The 17,563-nt window shown below is 45.7% G+C and overlaps 7 protein-coding genes across 7 annotated transcripts; all 7 read right to left on the reverse strand.

Moving 5' to 3' along the window:
* Nucleotides 1-123: 123 nt before the first annotated feature.
* TbgDal_VIII3640 (hypothetical protein, conserved) lies at nucleotides 124-3,375 on the reverse strand (the record flags this gene model as incomplete). The annotated part of the gene is made up of 1 exon (XM_011777392.1): nucleotides 124-3,375. One exon carries the CDS (start codon nucleotides 3,373-3,375, stop codon nucleotides 124-126), a length of 3,252 nt encoding a protein of 1,083 aa, XP_011775694.1.
* A 1,019-nt stretch (nucleotides 3,376-4,394) lies between these two features.
* On the reverse strand, nucleotides 4,395-6,221 carry TbgDal_VIII3650 (hypothetical protein, conserved; the record flags this gene model as incomplete). The annotated part of the gene is made up of 1 exon (XM_011777393.1): nucleotides 4,395-6,221. One exon carries the CDS (start codon nucleotides 6,219-6,221, stop codon nucleotides 4,395-4,397), a length of 1,827 nt encoding a protein of 608 aa, XP_011775695.1.
* A 582-nt stretch (nucleotides 6,222-6,803) lies between these two features.
* Nucleotides 6,804-7,508, reverse strand: TbgDal_VIII3655 (hypothetical protein, conserved; the record flags this gene model as incomplete). The annotated part of the gene is made up of 1 exon (XM_011777394.1): nucleotides 6,804-7,508. One exon carries the CDS (start codon nucleotides 7,506-7,508, stop codon nucleotides 6,804-6,806), a length of 705 nt encoding a protein of 234 aa, XP_011775696.1.
* A 2,841-nt stretch (nucleotides 7,509-10,349) lies between these two features.
* Nucleotides 10,350-11,237, reverse strand: TbgDal_VIII3660 (hypothetical protein, conserved; the record flags this gene model as incomplete). Its single annotated transcript, XM_011777395.1, has 1 exon — nucleotides 10,350-11,237. The coding sequence occupies one exon, from the start codon at nucleotides 11,235-11,237 to the stop codon at nucleotides 10,350-10,352; it is 888 nt and encodes a 295-aa protein (XP_011775697.1).
* Nucleotides 11,238-11,748: 511 nt separating this feature from the next.
* On the reverse strand, nucleotides 11,749-12,171 carry TbgDal_VIII3665 (hypothetical protein, conserved; the record flags this gene model as incomplete). The annotated part of the gene is made up of 1 exon (XM_011777396.1): nucleotides 11,749-12,171. One exon carries the CDS (start codon nucleotides 12,169-12,171, stop codon nucleotides 11,749-11,751), a length of 423 nt encoding a protein of 140 aa, XP_011775698.1.
* A 1,486-nt stretch (nucleotides 12,172-13,657) lies between these two features.
* Nucleotides 13,658-15,163, reverse strand: TbgDal_VIII3670 (hypothetical protein, conserved; the record flags this gene model as incomplete). The annotated part of the gene is made up of 1 exon (XM_011777397.1): nucleotides 13,658-15,163. One exon carries the CDS (start codon nucleotides 15,161-15,163, stop codon nucleotides 13,658-13,660), a length of 1,506 nt encoding a protein of 501 aa, XP_011775699.1.
* Nucleotides 15,164-15,711: 548 nt separating this feature from the next.
* Nucleotides 15,712-16,323, reverse strand: TbgDal_VIII3675 (hypothetical protein, conserved; the record flags this gene model as incomplete). Its single annotated transcript, XM_011777398.1, has 1 exon — nucleotides 15,712-16,323. One exon carries the CDS (start codon nucleotides 16,321-16,323, stop codon nucleotides 15,712-15,714), a length of 612 nt encoding a protein of 203 aa, XP_011775700.1.
* Nucleotides 16,324-17,563: the final 1,240 nt, after the last annotated feature.

Below are 17,563 nucleotides of genomic sequence, written 5' to 3' on the forward strand. Positions count from 1 at the left end.
GTGCAGAAACAAACAACGACCTTCCGAACACAAAGATTAATTTAATACGACACAAAGTTGCCTTGGCTCCCCTGCACACAGAGACGCATAGCAATTGGCAGCACACAGTCAACAGTTGAGAAACTACGGCGTCAAGACGCAGATTTTCTGAGAGTCAAACTGGAAGGAAGATACGGTTCCAAATGACACTCCTGATGAATGTCTAAGGTGGAGTGAAGGGAGCTGGAGCACGCCGACAGCAAGGGGCTTCAGAACTATGCGTGTCGAGTAAACCGCAAGGGGTCCAATGGGGAAGTTCCATTGCTCTATCCCGCCCACTAGGAAAAACTCCCCATTTCTCTCCAGCGTCAACTGACAACTTTGAGGAATCGCGGTTTTGTTGACAACATTACAAACCAAAGTAACATAGGAACCGCTCGCCACGGTTGAAGGACACTCCAGGGTTAACTCAAGAACGTGATCATCGGTCTCAACCTCAGGCAAGGAAACGTCGGATATAATGCGCTGTGTGCTTGAACCTGGTGAAATGAGCATACGCACAAACCCCAGCGAAACCCTTCCCGTCCTCAACACACGAAGTTTGGCTGTTACTGTGAATGATTCCATGTAGTCAACTTGAAACGGAAGAGTGCCGGCGGCTAGGGAGAGCAGCACCACATTATCAGAAACGACTGCGTCGAAAGACGATAGAGTTAAACCTTGAACAGCGCGGCATTCCATGGTCATCACTACTACAATAGTCTCCCCTTTTGAGAAGTTAATATCACCACACTTCTCCCTATTGGTGAATGCACCGTACAGCGTGACACTTCTGTTACCGTGGAGAGTACTAAGATCCTCATTAATATAATCCTGAGGGCGGAGTAGAGTATATGACCCGCTCCGTACGAATGGGGAAGATACTTCAGGCACCTCCAGCGTGACGAGGGATGTTCCACCATCATTTGTATTTTGAGCTTCCATAGTCCATGGAATGCTTTTGAAAAGGGTGTATGACGGTATAAAGGGGCAGGAAATGTGCGCCTGAACGTTCTTCGTTATTTCCACCTTTGCGCTTGTGTTGGAAAGGGCACAAAAAGTAACGGGGATGACGTACTTCCCCGCTCTGTTGCATTTATATCTCATTGTCAGACGCGAAGGACTACCGCACAGTATGGGCGGGAGGTTGTTCAAGAGAAGACTCACGTACCCTTTCCCACCGTCGCAACGCTTCTTCAAAGAACAATTTCCAGCATCACACCCAACGAACTCATAAACTGCGGGGAGGTGAGTCAAAACAAAGCTCGTGTCATCCCTCAGATCGCTATTGGTATCAATCACTACATCCACCTCCACAACTTCGCCTTCGACACCCACGATGTAATCGGGTGCATGAACCTCAATGTGGCATATCGGTTCCGCCACGCAAACCCATGGCGTGCATTGAGAATAGCTAACACCCCATTTTTTGAATTGATCGTGCTGTAGAAAGTAATTTTCAACAGAGGTATCATCGAAATTCCACTCTACATTCAAGCAGATCTCGCCACATTTCACACGGCCCTGAACGCGTGAACAATAATAAACCCCTGGTTCTCTCAAGTCGAAAAGAGCAGAAACGCTACTGGAGTTACATGAGCACAGCTCAACAGACCTATCAACAGAAGTCTGCGTGGCCCAACTATCCAATTTGTTATCACGCATTCGAGAAAGATTGACGCAAAGGGAGTCCACATTTACATTGTCAATGGAATGTGTGCGGAACACCATTACCAACTCATGCATTGAATCATCCCCATGTACCTCACTGAAACCGCAGAAGATGTTAAAGGGAGCGTAATACCCTTTGTGCGGATATGAAAGAAAACTGTCAAGTGAACAGGTAGATATCATCTTCGCAAATGAATCACGAAATCGCCTTTGAATTTCCTCCGCACCAGGTCCAAAGGACAAGGAGGCGTAAGAAAGAGTGACCTCCCTGGAACACTTTTCTACTAATTCATCGGGTACTGACTTCGACAATTCCATTAGCAACCCGTGAATAACCTTAGCACCTTCGTACGACTTAACACCGTGTTCCCACAACATCTCCAGTGAATACAGTGCTTCATCAGTCCTTCGAAGCATGACATTCAGCCGCGCCGAAGTGTAAAGCAGTTCTACCGTCGGCACGGTCAAGCATGCACATTCGCTCAACAATTCACCCACTCGTTTCGTGAGAGCATCCGAGGTTCCACTGAGTGAGCAAATATTAACGTGCGCCTCTGAGCAGCACTCCACACCAATCAGAACAGGCGCCACAGTTTTCTGTGCAGAAGTCTCAAGTGACCGATTTACCTTAAGAGCATCTTCATAAGCAAACATACATGCGCAAAGATGGCCCATCGAAGCAACAGGCACCGCATGGCAGGTATTCTTCGCTAACCAGTAATGGCACTCAGCAATAAGCAACGGTTTCAGAAACTGCACCATGGTAAAGTTCTCACCAGTAGAAGGAGTGACCTGTCCCAACCATACGATATGATCCTCACACATACCATAATATAAATCCTCAAAGCTAACATCGGACAGAGCTTTGGCAGCATTCAGTAAGTGCATAATAATGACCGTGCCGCACATGCGCAATTCCATCGGTGACTGAGGAGGGGCAACATCTCTTAGGCAGTTATAAGCGTTGGTAAAATGCTTTACAGCCGCACCCAAATCACGCACAACAAGAGAGTGCCACCCGGCCTTGAACCCCAATCGCACTGCACGGTAATTTGGTTCCGGTGGCTTGTTCCTAATGCGAGCCAACTCCTCCATGTGATATGCCGTTGATGTTTTCTTCAACATATGGTAGAGATGTTCCGCGCTCTCCCTTTCCATCCCTAGTTTGAATAAAATTATCAGCTCATTAAAATCATCCCCTAGCCTCTGTTTGAGTACTCGTTGCAGTGTTTCTAGTTTTTCTTTCACATCCTCTCCTTCATTGGAACATTTCTCAGTTGCGAGTGCGACAATAATTTTGCTTCGCAGTGTGCGTGTCCACGCCAGCAGTTGGTCCCACATGCTGGAATTCCCAATCTCATCCATTGCGACATCGCTCACCGTTTCCCAATCCAGGCTAAAAATAACGCAGCTAAACCTGGAATGTAAATGCCTCGTGCACCAGTCGCTTTTCAGAACACCGAGTGCATTCGGAAGAGGTGCGCCTGCAGCCTTTTGCTTCGTGGGGAGCGATCTCAGGTCTGGAAAATATTTGATGTGAAAGAGTGACGACTGGTTTGACATGCGAGACAATCCCTCAGATATGCATAGCCGCTTTCCACTGACGACGGCAACCAAGAAAGGAGGCTCATTATCAAGGTAGCTCTTGTAACAACTGTCGGTGTAAATCTGGGATAAGAAGTTCATTTCGCTAGTACAACACCTTTAAAGGGGGAAAAAACTGTGGAAACTTAGGGGGAGTAGATGGGCACGCACAGGGTAACAGAACTTACGAGCGTGCACGGAGTGAAAGCTGACTTCAGTGCAAAACATGTCGCTCCACGCCTCAGTAAAATATAATAGTTCCAACATTGACAAACAAAAGGGAAGGGAACACCTCCACGAAGAAAAAGGTGCAGCACGTGGTGGGGTGTCGTATAACATTTTTAGAACAAGCGCAGCAGAGTTCGGCTCCCAAATAGGTCAACCATTTCATACTATTGCTACTCCACGGAAACTTCCCAATACTCCGCACGCGCGTTACTTTCAGAAGATGCTTCCTTGGGAAAACAGACCTACCTGATGTGAAGCAATGCATTGCGCGAACACACACACACATGGACACGTCTCGTCCAGGTACAATGCGGATATGATGAAACCTTTTCAGTCCGCAGATATCATTCAACATGCCTTCAACAACACCATTATAATACGTTAGTATTCTCCTCTATCCCCTTTCCCCCCCCTGCGAAGCGGGTCCATCCTTAAGTATTGCTCGGACTGGAAATTACCAAGTGACTTTTGCCGTGCAAGCACAACACGGGTAAAACGGCAACCTTTCTATTTGCTACAGGTGGAACCGTCATAAGAAACCCTCACAAGCTCATAGTGTCACAACATTGGTTCTAAGGGACGAGGCATAGAATGCAATGACAGCAAAATACCCCCCAGAGTCATTTCGGTAGGGGAACAACAGAGTCCAAATTGTCGATATCACATATGATCATTTCCTGATTTCATCGAAGGACCGCAAGCCAAAGGAACATGGGTCTTTCTTCCTCCATCGCTTTGGTCAGTACAGGGGAAAGTAAAAGATGAAGAGGAATAGCAAAGAATGGTCAAGCATACACGACAAAGGTAACAGAAATCTGAACAAGGTGAAAACTACCACAAACTCCCTCAGTTTTTTTTTCATTCCTTAGATCCGCTTTCGTTTGTTTCTCTTCTTATTTTTGTACACTGCCCCCAGCTTTCATTACGTAGCACCATTCGGGAAGCTTTTGACCATCCATGAGCCGACCCGTTGCGTCGAAGATAGGTGAGGTGGCAAGGCATAACACCTGATGGAGTAATTCCAGTGCATATATCTCAACGTTCATGTGCATCAGTTGCTCAGGAAATTTGGGAGGAGGAATAAAGTAAGACAACTCTTTAACACTTTGAAAGCATTCCACGAGTATATGGGAGAACTTTTGTATGGTTGAGGGATCCACTGCCGCAGTGCTTTCGTGACCTATCCTAAAGGGTGTAATACTTTTGCAGCCACCTGCCTCTAGAACGTTTGTTATACCTTGTTCCACTTCTATGCTCGTCGTAAAAAGGGCTACACGCCACCCACCAAACACTGCCTGGGTTGGAATCACCCAATCTCTTAGCAGAGGATTTTTCTCGTACTCATGTAGACGGCCAACAATCCACCGCCCCCGTGCACGCGAGTCAAACACGTAACGGGGCGTGACGACATGCTTTAAAGAGGCGCAGCAGCCAAGAAATGCCGCCGTGCGCTCTGTTGCACCTCCGGCTATAACCAAGTGAGTTGTTTCTTTGCAGTACGTCCCTCTTGTTACAACTCGTGCCCCAAGTTTCCGTATGGCACTTATAACTTCTTTCCTTTTCTCCACCAGGTGACTAACCTGAAAACACCACTTCGATGGTGACAGTGTCTCTAAGCTCTCCTCAGAAAAGGAACCCTCCGGAGATGATATCGGCGATGGCTCGCGCTTGTAGCGTATCACCTGCGAGGGCATGTCTCCATCGAAATCAGCAGAATTGCCCAGCAATGAACCCATCTGACTATCCGAATAAGTCCTTCTCGCAGGGAGGAGAACCGGGCGCCTACCGCTATCCAGCCCGCATGCGGGAACTGCGATTTGCGAGTCGACATCTGCGTATACTGATTGGGAAGACAGGCCATTAAACCCACGCAGGAGGTCTCGCGGGACCACTTCCGAGTGAGACGCTTCCTCAGCCTCGGGAAACTCGACAACAAACTGGGAAACTTGATTTCGGGAAGTATCCTCCAACTGATTAAGCAACTCATCCAACTCTTCGTCGATATCACATTCGCCGTCTTCTAACTGTCGCGCGGAATCCCACTCACCTTCATCACCACACTTCCTGTACACAAACTCTGAAAGCGACTCCATCGTTACAATCCGAGCGGCCCATGTAGCCTCTTCTATTTGCGGAGAAACAAGGACGTTGCATCCCATCTTGAGCGCTGTTTCTGCTTCACTTTCTTCTTCATCAGCATTAGGCGAAGGAAGAATGAGCACCTTCTTCTTAAGCCCACGTGACACGAGCTTGCTTGTGCGGTCCCGCTCTTCCCTGTTGTAAAGGGAGGAAATGGCAAAAAAGAATCGGCTGTTTTTCCCCACTTGTGGTGTGCCGTGTTCGTCAGAGACTCGTCGTTGCTCCGCTCCCGACCGAATTACACCCCGTAAATTACTCAATTCCTTCGAGTACCGCTTGACTTCACCCGCACCACTCTCCCGCACGAATCCTATGGAGGCATCACGCAACCTGCAATACAACCGCTGCGATATGAATTTCAGTAGAGCCGCCAGCCGCTTCAGAACGTCACCGGTGCGGCCTGAGGGATCATCATCCTGCACAGGCTCCCTCAAGAAATCCATAAGAAGATTGTACGCTGCAGTAACTCCCTCGAGTTCAGAAGACAACTCCTCGTAGAGCTGAGAAATAGCTGGTGGCGCAGTTAACTCCGCAGGCCTCCCCACGAGTTTGTCATTCCTGCGGTCCATCCCTTTTGTCATATTTATGGTATATGTGTTTCGACCTATAGACGCACGAGCCACTGCCGAAGCGTAACCCCAGCCCTTACCTGCTTTGCCTGCCGGTGGCCCCAAGAAAATGAATTTGTGACGATTATTTGTCAATTATACTTGAAGTAAAGGATGTAAGAAAATACAAAAAGGACGTGATGGAGGAGATACACAAACATTTATGCACTGCGGATATAAACATAACCCTGTGTGTAGGTGTGGCTGTGTGTGCTAGACGCGTGCGTTTAAAAGTTGCTGGCACCTCCCACTCCATTACAACGAGAGAGAAGTTTATGTCCAGCACGACGAATAAAATATGAGAGGGAAAGAAAGCGACAGAGAAAGCACGCGCAAATGATACCAAGAAGGAGACAGCAAGTACACTACTAATTTTATCATCTTCCGACGTGCCCTCAGTCAATCCACCCCTCGAATACGGCACATCAAATGCACGCACCGCAGTCCATTTGTTGCTTGGTTCGTTCTCATAGCATCTGGGTCGGTTAATAGTGCGGGGCTATATGGCCACTGATAAGAAAGATTTGTCGCCACGCAGAGCAAGGCCGACCAATGTCACTTCCAAAATACAATGATTAGAAAGGTAAACACCAACATACCTATCACACCAGCCATGATCAACTTCTGTTTTCTTGCAACCTGGTGCATGCGGTGGACGATACGCCGTGATTCCGTAACGTCATCGTCGACGTCAATCACTACACCGTGGATATGCTTCATAGTTTCTGTTTGTCCCCTCACGACTGAAAGGGTTTCTAATCCCAATTCGTTTGTGCCGTGAAGCAGCGCCTCTGCCTTCTGCAGGGCGCCAGTGCCTTCCTTCAACTTCGTCGTAGTTCCAAGCATCCGCGCGTGCTCCTCCATCGATCCGCCATCATCTCCCATTTCTCTTCCGTTGCCCAAAAGATCTGTTCGGTCCGCCTCCCTCGATTCCTGCCGAAGGCGAGACAACTGTTTTTCAAGCGCCACCAGCTTTCCGCGGTAGTCCTCCAGACGGCGCTTCACTTCCTCCTTTGCCGAAGCGGGCTCAACTTCATTGCTTTCGTACGACATGTTCGTAATAAGTTCACGGAGTCGTGTGAGACTTTGTTGGAGCGAATGGCACTGTTGGCTGCGGCTCTGTGGCCCCGCGGCTGGCGGCGCCTGATACGAAACACCGCTTCGTTGTAGGGACTCCTGCAGGCGGGACGCAACATCGTTTGCCTCCTTTAGAGTTTCGTTGAAGTCGTTTTCGTACTCTCGCAAAAGATCAGATGACATCGCTTCTGGCGAGAAACAAAGCAAAAAAGAGCTGATTGCGATGCCTCAAGGCAAACAAGCAAGAAAGGAGCTTGGCGTGTGGAAATATGAGGAGTTGAAAGGAGAAAAGATGTGGGTAGAAGGTGATAATAATGTAAAGTAGTAAAAACAACTGAGAAAGTTAACATAACCAACCTTGTTTGTTATCAAAATTTGGGGAAATTTTCGAGTACGTACACGTTTAAAGTGAGAACGACAAGAAACTTTTTGGGTTGTTTTCCTCTCCCTTGGTTTTCTACCTTCTTCATTCATTTCCACACTCTTGCATGGAAAAGAAAATGCGGGTTTGAGGTTTGTGTAAGTTTTCGTGGATGGGTGAGCAAATACGAGAGCAGAATCAACATTCCATAAAACACACCCACAAATACCACCGCAGAAACGCGTGCACAAGTATGCGTTAAATGGCCCACTTTCTTTTTTTCTTTAGATACCGCTCTTTTTTCTTTCATGTCTCTCCGCTCGCTTCACTTCCTTCCGCATCACAACAACAACCACCCGATGAGAAACTTTTTACATTCTTCACATGAACATAACACGCCCAACAGTGATAACCATATGTTCAGTACAAATTTTCGTTTCCTTATATATCCTTTCGCTTTCCCACCATTTCCTCTTACTACTCTTACCCCTTCCAATATCATCCAAAGAACACACGCAGAAAGTTCCTGCACAGAGAATCAGCAACAAAACAAAAGGAAAAATGGAAGTGAAATGATACCGACGACGACAAAAACACCGTAGAGACACACACACACACACACACACACACACAGAAACAGGAAAAAAAACAAAGAGATGTTTCCTCATCTTTTCACTTTTCGTTTGTATTCACCTAACCTACACTTAAAACAACTTTTAATTTTTTCAAACAAATAAACACGAAATATCTCCATCCTTTCCCACCACTTGTCATTCTGCAATAGATTAGTCTGGTGGCGTTAGTGTTGTGTTTACGGTCGGTGCCGTTGCTGGATTTCATTTTCATTGCTTTTTTTCCTTTCAAAAATGTTTGGTTCACTTTTCTTTTTTTTTTTTTCTTCATAGCATATTTCATTTCACACTTATTTTTTTTTGCCCTTTCCCTTTTCCCTCTCTCCCTACTCTCATGCACTCATAAGAACGTGACAAATACTCATTATTTTATTCATCTTCAACTCATTCATTTATTCATTTTCCCTCTCGAGAGTAAATGAGAGGGGGAAAAGAAAGAAAAGGCAAAATGGAGTGTGTGTAGTAAGACCTCAAATATTTATATCAACAATAAGCATGGGTAAACATTTTTTTTTAATTACACAAGGAAAAACAATTTAAAACAAAATTGAAAAGCAAAGCACTTCAACAACAACATCAGCACGGCATGGTAGCAACCGTATATATATATATATATATTTGAGTGTGTACAAACAAACAAAACAAAAAAGATGATTGTGCCGGAAATTTGAAGCGCTGAGTAATAATAATAAATAATGATAATAAGTGTTTTAGCAATGGAACTGCTTGTAAATCGCACGCTCCACAATACCATATGGCGGCAGCAACAACATCGGTTGTGGAGAAAAAGGAAAACGAAGATAAGGGAAGATAAACATAAGGGATGGAATATGAAGCATTGGGAGAGAAGAGAGCTGTACAAATATAATGCCTAAACAAGAACGAAACAAAACAGAAAAGATACGAACCCACGAATGTGATGGTGCTACGCGCATCAATTTTCTTCTTGTTTCTCCTTCTTCACTTTCTTCATCAACCATGTAACTACTTCAAAAGATATCAATATCAGTCGCCATTTTCATTTCATTTCTTACTTTCTCTGAATGTTTAAAACGGTGAAGCTGCCCACAAATCCACTATGAAGAACAAGACAAGCAACAAGCAGCGATACCGAGATAAGCAGAAGAAAAGAAAAATGAAAAAAAAATTTGTGCCTTTTACTTAAGCCACCAAGTCCCGCATATATTTTACGACCATATGCCCCCTGTTTTTTTTCTTTTGCTTCACCTCCTTGGAAATTACTCGCGATCAATCACGTCGTACCAAGAAAACTTTTTAAAAAAAAAACATCAAAAAAAGGAAAATCAACATTTTCCCTCAACCCCGCCGCTGAAAACGCCACCACCGCATCCGTAGAAGCATAAATAATTACTTTAGTGTGCCTCAGTTTTTAAGCTCACTGCAGCCGCGGTGCCGGTACATATGCAGATCCCACGACCTGAGGAAAATGGTGAAAAAAATAGGAAAAAAACGTAAATCAAGTAGACATATTCACATTAGTCTAATATCCTTTTCATATTTCTCCCTGATGCTTCCTTTCTGTTTTTACCTCCTTATACAAAGGAGTGAAACAAAAAAGAAACAGAAACTTCGCCACCTTGTAGGTCTCTTTGTTGCTTCTTGTATAGGGCATCTACGTGTCTCCTCCTTCTTGTTCAACAAACAAAAAAATTCATGCCCTCGAAATTTAATTGCCCTTCCCGCTAAAATGTTACTTTCCCCACTGCCGTACGAATATATACGATTTCCCTCCCGTTCGTCCATATATACATATATGTTTATATATGTATATGTATATATACGTGTGCTTCACTCCTTTGCTTCCCTTATTTTGACCTTCTTCCTCCTCCTTCTTCCTCTTATTGTAGTGAAGAGGGAGGGAAATAAATATCTCCGATTCGGTTCCTTCCATTTGCACTATCATTGACGAACGGACCCATTTGGCTGCCCTACCATCCACTTTCAAAACGCAGTGCGCTCTCCCCCTTTTTCACTTTTCGTCTACCCATCTGTTTCGCTGTGATTTCCTATTCAAACAACCTCTTGCGTGCATACGGGGCACTTCTTGTTTTTGAGGAGCCATTCCCTGATGCAGGTGCGATGGAACACATGTTTGCACCGGTTTAACTCAACCACAGCGGGCGCCGTTTCTGCGTTATCCGACCATTCACACTGACACACGACACAGTTACCTTCATGAGGCGTAGGAACATCCTTCACACATTTCTGCACATCTTCTGGCTTTACACCTCTACTGACATACCCGATTTTATCTTCTAACTCCAGCAACTCCTCATATGACATGTTATCAACGTCTTCCGTCACCCCCATGGCGCGTTGTGCCGCCAGCTCGGAAAGTATGTTGAGGTGCTCCGATACACCCGCCGCATCGGCAAAAGCTGCATGGGTTCCAGCAGCGAACGCCCTTAGGAACTCCAGAATAAGTGGGCCGGGCGTGTGGAGCATCCCATGAGGGCGCCCACGCTGCGGAGACGGCGACTGATCATCGGCCTGCATGTCTTCCAGAGCTTGACCAAACTCATGTAGCTCACTATCGTCATCAACGTCTGCCCTGTAATGTTGGGAAGACATTCCCTCCTCCATTAACTCCGGTAACCGCCTAAGTTCAATTAAAGACAATAAGTTGGCTTGCTCCATCAAACTGCTGGCCCTCTCGATAGTTTCACTTCGGATGATATCATTCATTACTTCTCCCCGAGTGGAAGGCGACAAGCCGCGCAGGGATTCCTTTAGATTGTCGTCAATGTTCAAGCGGTCCAGTTGCCGTTCCAGTTCCGGATCACGAGCCGGCACCTCCTCAACGTGCGGCTCCTCAACACCTGAAGTTCCCACGTTGCTTTGGTTGGGACCATTAGCGGGCTCACTTCGGGCCCTCTTTGAGCCGTTCCGTCCGTCCATGGGTCAAATTGCCAACGAGTGAAAATATCCTTTTGAGTTGTGCACTGAAAATGAAAAAAAAAAGAGTGAACAAATGACCCACACCCAAACACAGCGAGTACGTGATATCAGTGTTATATTTAGAAGGAAGGAAGGAATATCCAGCGAAATGATATTTTATGTATTTGTCGTGCACGCAACGTTCAAACCTTAGGTTCAATTATAGCACACACGGTTGTGCTAGCGATAATTGGAGAAATTCGAAATGAAGGATGAAAGGCATCAACACACTCCCACAACCACCATGAAACCCAAAAGAAAATAACAGAGGTAGCAACTAAAGTCTACTGCAGACACGGCAAAGTTCGTTTGAAGTATCCAATTGCACGGAGCCGTATTTACATGTGTGTCCAGTACGGAGGGTGGAGGTACTACATGTGCCGCCACTCAGTTACAAGCTACATGTGCACGCGTCAACATGTTTGCATTCGACCTTTCCTTCCTTCAAGTGGTTTGACATATTGATAGCTGGCTAAGAGGTCCCTACCACCTCCCTTTGTTTCTTTTGCAGCGCTTTCTCTCGCCGCTCTTGGAAGGTCTCAATAATCGAAAAATAATCCGTGTCGTGCTCTGGAACCGCCTCCTCCTTCAGTTGACGATGCTGCAGCCCAGAAAGTTGGCTTTCCCATTGGTCTGGAAGTTTCCGCTGGACGCTTTTCCAATATATGAGCATGAAAACAGGGAATATAACGCAGAACATCACCTTAGCCAGCTCAAACCCCTGCACAACGTTATAACCAGTGCGCATCGAAGGTCGAAGGAAGTCGACTAGCCGTTGCGAGCGCGATTTAACATATGGCTTTTCACGGACTACGACACGCGTCGCAAGTCCCTTCCGCGTGTAGGTACGGGAGTCGTACTGATCAACGTTAGCAGGATCCGTAGAGCCCCGCATTACGCTACTTAATTCCAGATGTGCTATTTGGCTTATGCCACTGTTATTGTGGTCACCACAATGTGCACAGACACACACACACACACACGTAGGGGTTTCCTTTGATGTCAATCGCAGATGCTGTCAGTCCTTCGAACGAGAGGAGGCTAACAGTGGTTACAGTATTTAGAAAAAAAAAAAGCATTAAAAAAAAAAAAAAAAGAAGAGAAGAGAAGCACGATTGAGGTCCGGAAGAAGGGATGGAAATAATAGGTGGGTACGAAATAGGTTTGCAAACCACCCCACGCACACGCCAAACAACGCGCTAATCGCATCATGGACCAGAAGCAAGCATACGGTGTGCGTCCGTAGCTGTTAGCCATGACGAAGGAGGGAAATAAAAGGGGAATTCCCATGTTTCCGAACCGAATGCAGTACTGTCGTAGGGCCCGCTATTCTGAAAGCGTTGACCAGGAGAGAAAAAACAACAACACCGCACCGCCCGGTATAACTTTTGCTACGGTAAAGAACTGATAACATTACCAACGCAACAGCAACAAAGGAAGATTAAAAGGTGGATCTATGATGTGCAGTTGGAGCTGGACTGCTACCAAGCTATTCTAAACGTTTTTTGTATCTCTTGTCTATGAGTATTACCAGCGGCACATTTGACGCCATTCTGCCTTCAGCCGTCTTTCCTCACGTAGTGCTGCAGCACTTGCTAATCGCACCGATCTTTTCTGTATTGTTTCGATTCTTTCTTGCAGCCTCCTGCTGCGTTGCTCCCGCGCCTGTGCGCACCTTTCCTTGATCTTTTCCGCTTCCATCCGAGAGGCTTCGGTACGTCCCATGCGACGATTCAGAGCCTCGATATTCTCCTCACGAATGACTTTAAACTGCGGCCGCAGCAGTGCCGGTATGCTTGGCACCGCGCACACTTGTGCGAAAGCGGGTTCTCCATTTGACCGTTTAAATTTCCCAACACTCATTCACGAGTTCCTCGTCGGTCGGCTATCCCGCAGTTTCAATGAAACGTTCCACCAAGTTTTGATATGCCACAGTCTGAAACAATTTGGTAGACTCTCACGTTAATTATCGCCACAGTGTGTTCTTCGCTTTCATTTGGTAAGGAAGTAAAAGGGAGGAACCGATAATATAGATCATCAACCTAAGCAACACATCTACAAACGGTAGTAACAATGAAAACAATAATGTGGATGACCAGAGAGAAGCAACATCGCAACTAGTCAACGGTAATAACGAGGCCAACGGCACAATCGATCGTTTGTGACAGATGCTAATGTCTGATTCAGCGTGGACACATGCATAGTAACAAAAAAAAAATAGCAATTGAAACAAAAACCCAGTTAACAACTGTCTTTCCGCCATGCAAGAAATAATAAATGTGCATCGTGGCACAGCTTGCATTAGGACCCTTCAGTTCATCCAGTAAGACAGTAAGGGAAAACATTTAAGAAGAATGAAAGCACTCCAAGATCATTCACTACTAGAGTGGTCCCACTTGATGAAACACCGTCACACGCAGCTCCACCGTCCCGGTCGGCTCCGAAACGAGGCCACATTTTACCGAAATTCCGCCTCCACCACGGGGCGCGGTGTCACGCACATCAACAAGTGCCGGCCCGCCACCCATCAGTGCTGAGCGCACAAACTCACGGCCTGTTGGCCGCGGGCGCCACAGCGGGGCTCGAAGCGGATGGCAACCTGGCAATAAATGTGGTACCGTTACCGCAGCGTAACCGATTGGTGACTGTGGTCCGCCAACTGACAATCCCTCATCATCATAAGCCGTGATGAGGAGGCGCAGTGGTGAAGGGCCCCATCCATCGAAATGGTAATCAAATGGGGTGTTGAAGGTATGCATGGACACGGGGATAAACTGATCCATAATCATGCTGCTAGCAAAGGAGAGCTGAGTCGTGAAACCATCCAGTGTTCCCTCATTCCATAAGTCTCTTTTGTCGTCCTCATCTTCGTCATCGCCCCCACGCTGCCATTGACAATGAAGGTAGAGTGTGTCTGCGGCAACACAAGTGCAGCGCTCAACAACTCCAAACAAGTAATATCGCACACGACTGTCACGTATCGCAGACTGGGGAAAGCAGGGGGACGATGGACTGTCCAGGCGCGGCGGCAGCTCATCCGAAGGAGCTGTGTGCAGCTGTTGCAAAAGTATCTGGTGAAGAATACCTCGCCTGTCGAAGTGTGGCGATTTTAAGTCGTCCTTTATGCGTGCGACCATTTCGTGTATTTGCTCTATGAAATCGGTTGATGTTGGCTCGTCGGGGCGTGGCTCACAGGCCTGCAGTGGAGTAATAACAAAGGAATACACATACAAAGAGTCCACCAACAGCGTGTGAGTTTTGTTGAGAGAAGGCTTGGCTGTAAAACACAAGCTGTTTCGCTCCGCCGTTATTGTACATATGACACGTTCTTGTCCCTTCCACTGTGCATCATCAAACTTCCCCTCACTTGGCCCCAAAATTTCTCCAGAAGCCCACATGAAGTACATTCTGTTGCCTTCCTGGTGCTGGTTTTGATGCTCACGTAAGATTATTTGGACATGTGGACTTGCTGCTTGCGGTGGGTCCACAAGTAAGTTCTCCTTCGCCTCACTGACGTAATCCTCACTAGGCGGCCGAGTAAAGAAAGTACATGAGAACCTCGCGATATCCTCCCGCAGTTTCTCAACGCCATCGGCAGCAGCTGCTGCACTCCCATCGGTTTCTCTCCGACCCGGCACAACGGTGTGAATCTCACGCGTACTTGCGTTACTGTCTGGAGTGGTCATGGCGATGCCGGTGCGTATCTTTTGCAACCTCTCTGCAGGGGAAAATACTTTCCCACCCCATGGCACTGTTAAAGTACACAATTGCTCCAGTTGTCGCTCTCCCACAAGAGGAGCGCGCCACAGTGTGATGCGGAAGGAAAGATTGTGAACGGGCACACGGCTAACGTACCGCTCCGATGAGCAAAACCGAAGGAAATCCATTCACCGAAACCTCGTCCGTTGGCCACGATATAACAAAATATTTGAAGTATTGGTGAACAAAAAAGATATATATATATATATATATATATATTAGTTGATTTATTTAGGTTACACCTTTGTGGACCCGCTTTGTTCCACGGCAAGCTGCACACCCCAAGCGATAACGCCCCACCCCCTCCTACAGGCACATCGCAGTTTAAAATATGTACAAAAAAAAGAAACAAAGGAAAACGCGGAATGAATCTTTAAAAAAGAGTCACCAAAATAAAACACAGATGGCTACAGACAATAAATTACACCAACAATACAGCTAATCCCGGTCCATATTAGTTTGGGCAGCGAGAGAGGGTGTGGTACATGTGCGTGCATGGGAGAGAAAAACTATACAGGGAAAATGTGCAATGGAGCAAAACACACACACCAAAAAAAAAAAATGGCTGCCCCCACTGTGCTGTTCATGTGAAACAAACATAATTTTATGGAGTTTTTCCAAATATACGTAGGCACTGGGAAAATTATAGTTCCACAGACGCACCCTAGCTTAAATCTCACCTACTGCACTTAGACAAGTTAATATTTTCTCCTCGGTAGGAGTACACGTTTAACGTATGCAGCTGCCCAATTTTCCAATTCGAAAAAAATGGTATATCCCAACGGTTCGATACAACAAACCGGACGCGCTGAATGACCTCCAACAATTTATCACGGATAATATTAAGCGCCTCTGGAAGTAAATATAAAAAGAGCACATGGGAATCCGTTTCACTAAGGGGAAAATATTCGTCCACAGCGACTCCTCGCAAGTCAGCCACCGCGAAGTCATGTTGCAGTTGATGGGGGGATGGAACTTTTGCTACGGCATCCGCTGCAGCCCGCCTTGCATCGGTTATGAGCGATTCGTCAATATCTACTCCAACAGCGATAAGATGCAGAGGACAGGACTTAGTTTGAAGTAAAAAAAGTTCACAACAGAGTTGCAATAAAGCAGCGCCATCGCCACAACCCAAATCCGTGAGCCGCAGCGAATTATTCTCCCCGTGCTGCAGTACGACGTCATGGAGCCACTTGGAGAGCGCTACAAGTGTGTTATTACTGGTGGCTACGAAAGGAGATATACACGTGCCGTCATCCCACTGGAATGGCAAATCCAACTCGTGCATGTGAGCACTTTCTTTCCTGTTCCCAGCCTTATAACAACAATGCCTCTGGCTCCATATAAATATACATTAAATATGCAAATATGTGCAAAATATGATTCAATAGATTAAAGAATGAGTGAAGTAAGGTGCTGCGAAGAATCATAAAATGCAGGTAGTTACTTGAAAACGCGTGGTGTTACAACAGCTTTCCATAAAAGTAAGAAGAAGGGAGAAAACGGAAGTAACGACGGCACTCTAAACAGATTTTGTTTGATTACTCAACTTTTCAATCTTCTGCTTCCTTAAAAGGTAATAGATTCAACTCTCTTCTTCTATTCGCTCCTCATCCCAACCATATCGGCAACCCTCTTCGCTTTTTTTTTTCTAAAAGTTTTGCCCTCATCTTTTTTTTCTCATTTTCTAAGCGTGAACACACAAGAAGAAGCCATACAGGGAAACTAAACAATCAAACAAATCAAACAAACAAACACCGAAAACAAGTGTTGCAGCTGAGATGGTTATGCGGTTAATAAATGGACCGCAACACAAAATACAAATACAAGACGCACTTATTTCACATACGCCTCGGCAACCACGCATCAAACTGGAAGGAGAAATAATAAAAAAAAGATGAGAAGCAAAAGGAAAAGGAAACACGCCGAGTGTAATGAACAATAAAAATAATAATCAACGACATCGACACCCCCAACAGCAACACGAACAGAAACTTAAGTGAATTAATGTAGATAGATACAACAAATGGCAACAAAAACAAAAACAACACACAACAACAAACTCGTTTGACAGAGGCACAGTGGAGGAAAATAATGAATTTTCGTTTGAGAAGAGTTGGCGTATTGAATAATCAAATTTGAAAAGGGGGAAAAAAAAATCCCCGTCACGCTATTTTCGTTTCTTTCCCTCACGTCACCATAAATAAAAGGAAAAAAAAGCGACAGAGGCAGTGGTGAAGAGAATTGGAAGGACAAGAAAAGCGGGCTCGGCTTTAAGTAAGAACCGTGAAGAAATGTAAGCAGCAAACCAAAAGTAAAATGAAAAATAAAAAATTAAACCAAGAAGGAACTGGGTGTTTCTATTTATTTATTTTTTCTTTTACTCTTTGTGTGGGTTGCGGGGTGGGAGACAATTTTTTTTTAAAAAAGAAAAAAGTGTAAAGTATGGCGGTCTGTTAGAAGTAAATATAATAGGTATAAGCAAGGAGCAACTAAGCAAACAAAAACCACTCCTGACACACACACAC

This window comes from Trypanosoma brucei, chromosome 8 (genome assembly GCF_000210295.1).
Source record: "Trypanosoma brucei gambiense DAL972 chromosome 8, complete sequence".
In the NCBI taxonomy this organism is placed as follows: domain Eukaryota; phylum Euglenozoa; class Kinetoplastea; order Trypanosomatida; family Trypanosomatidae; genus Trypanosoma; species Trypanosoma brucei.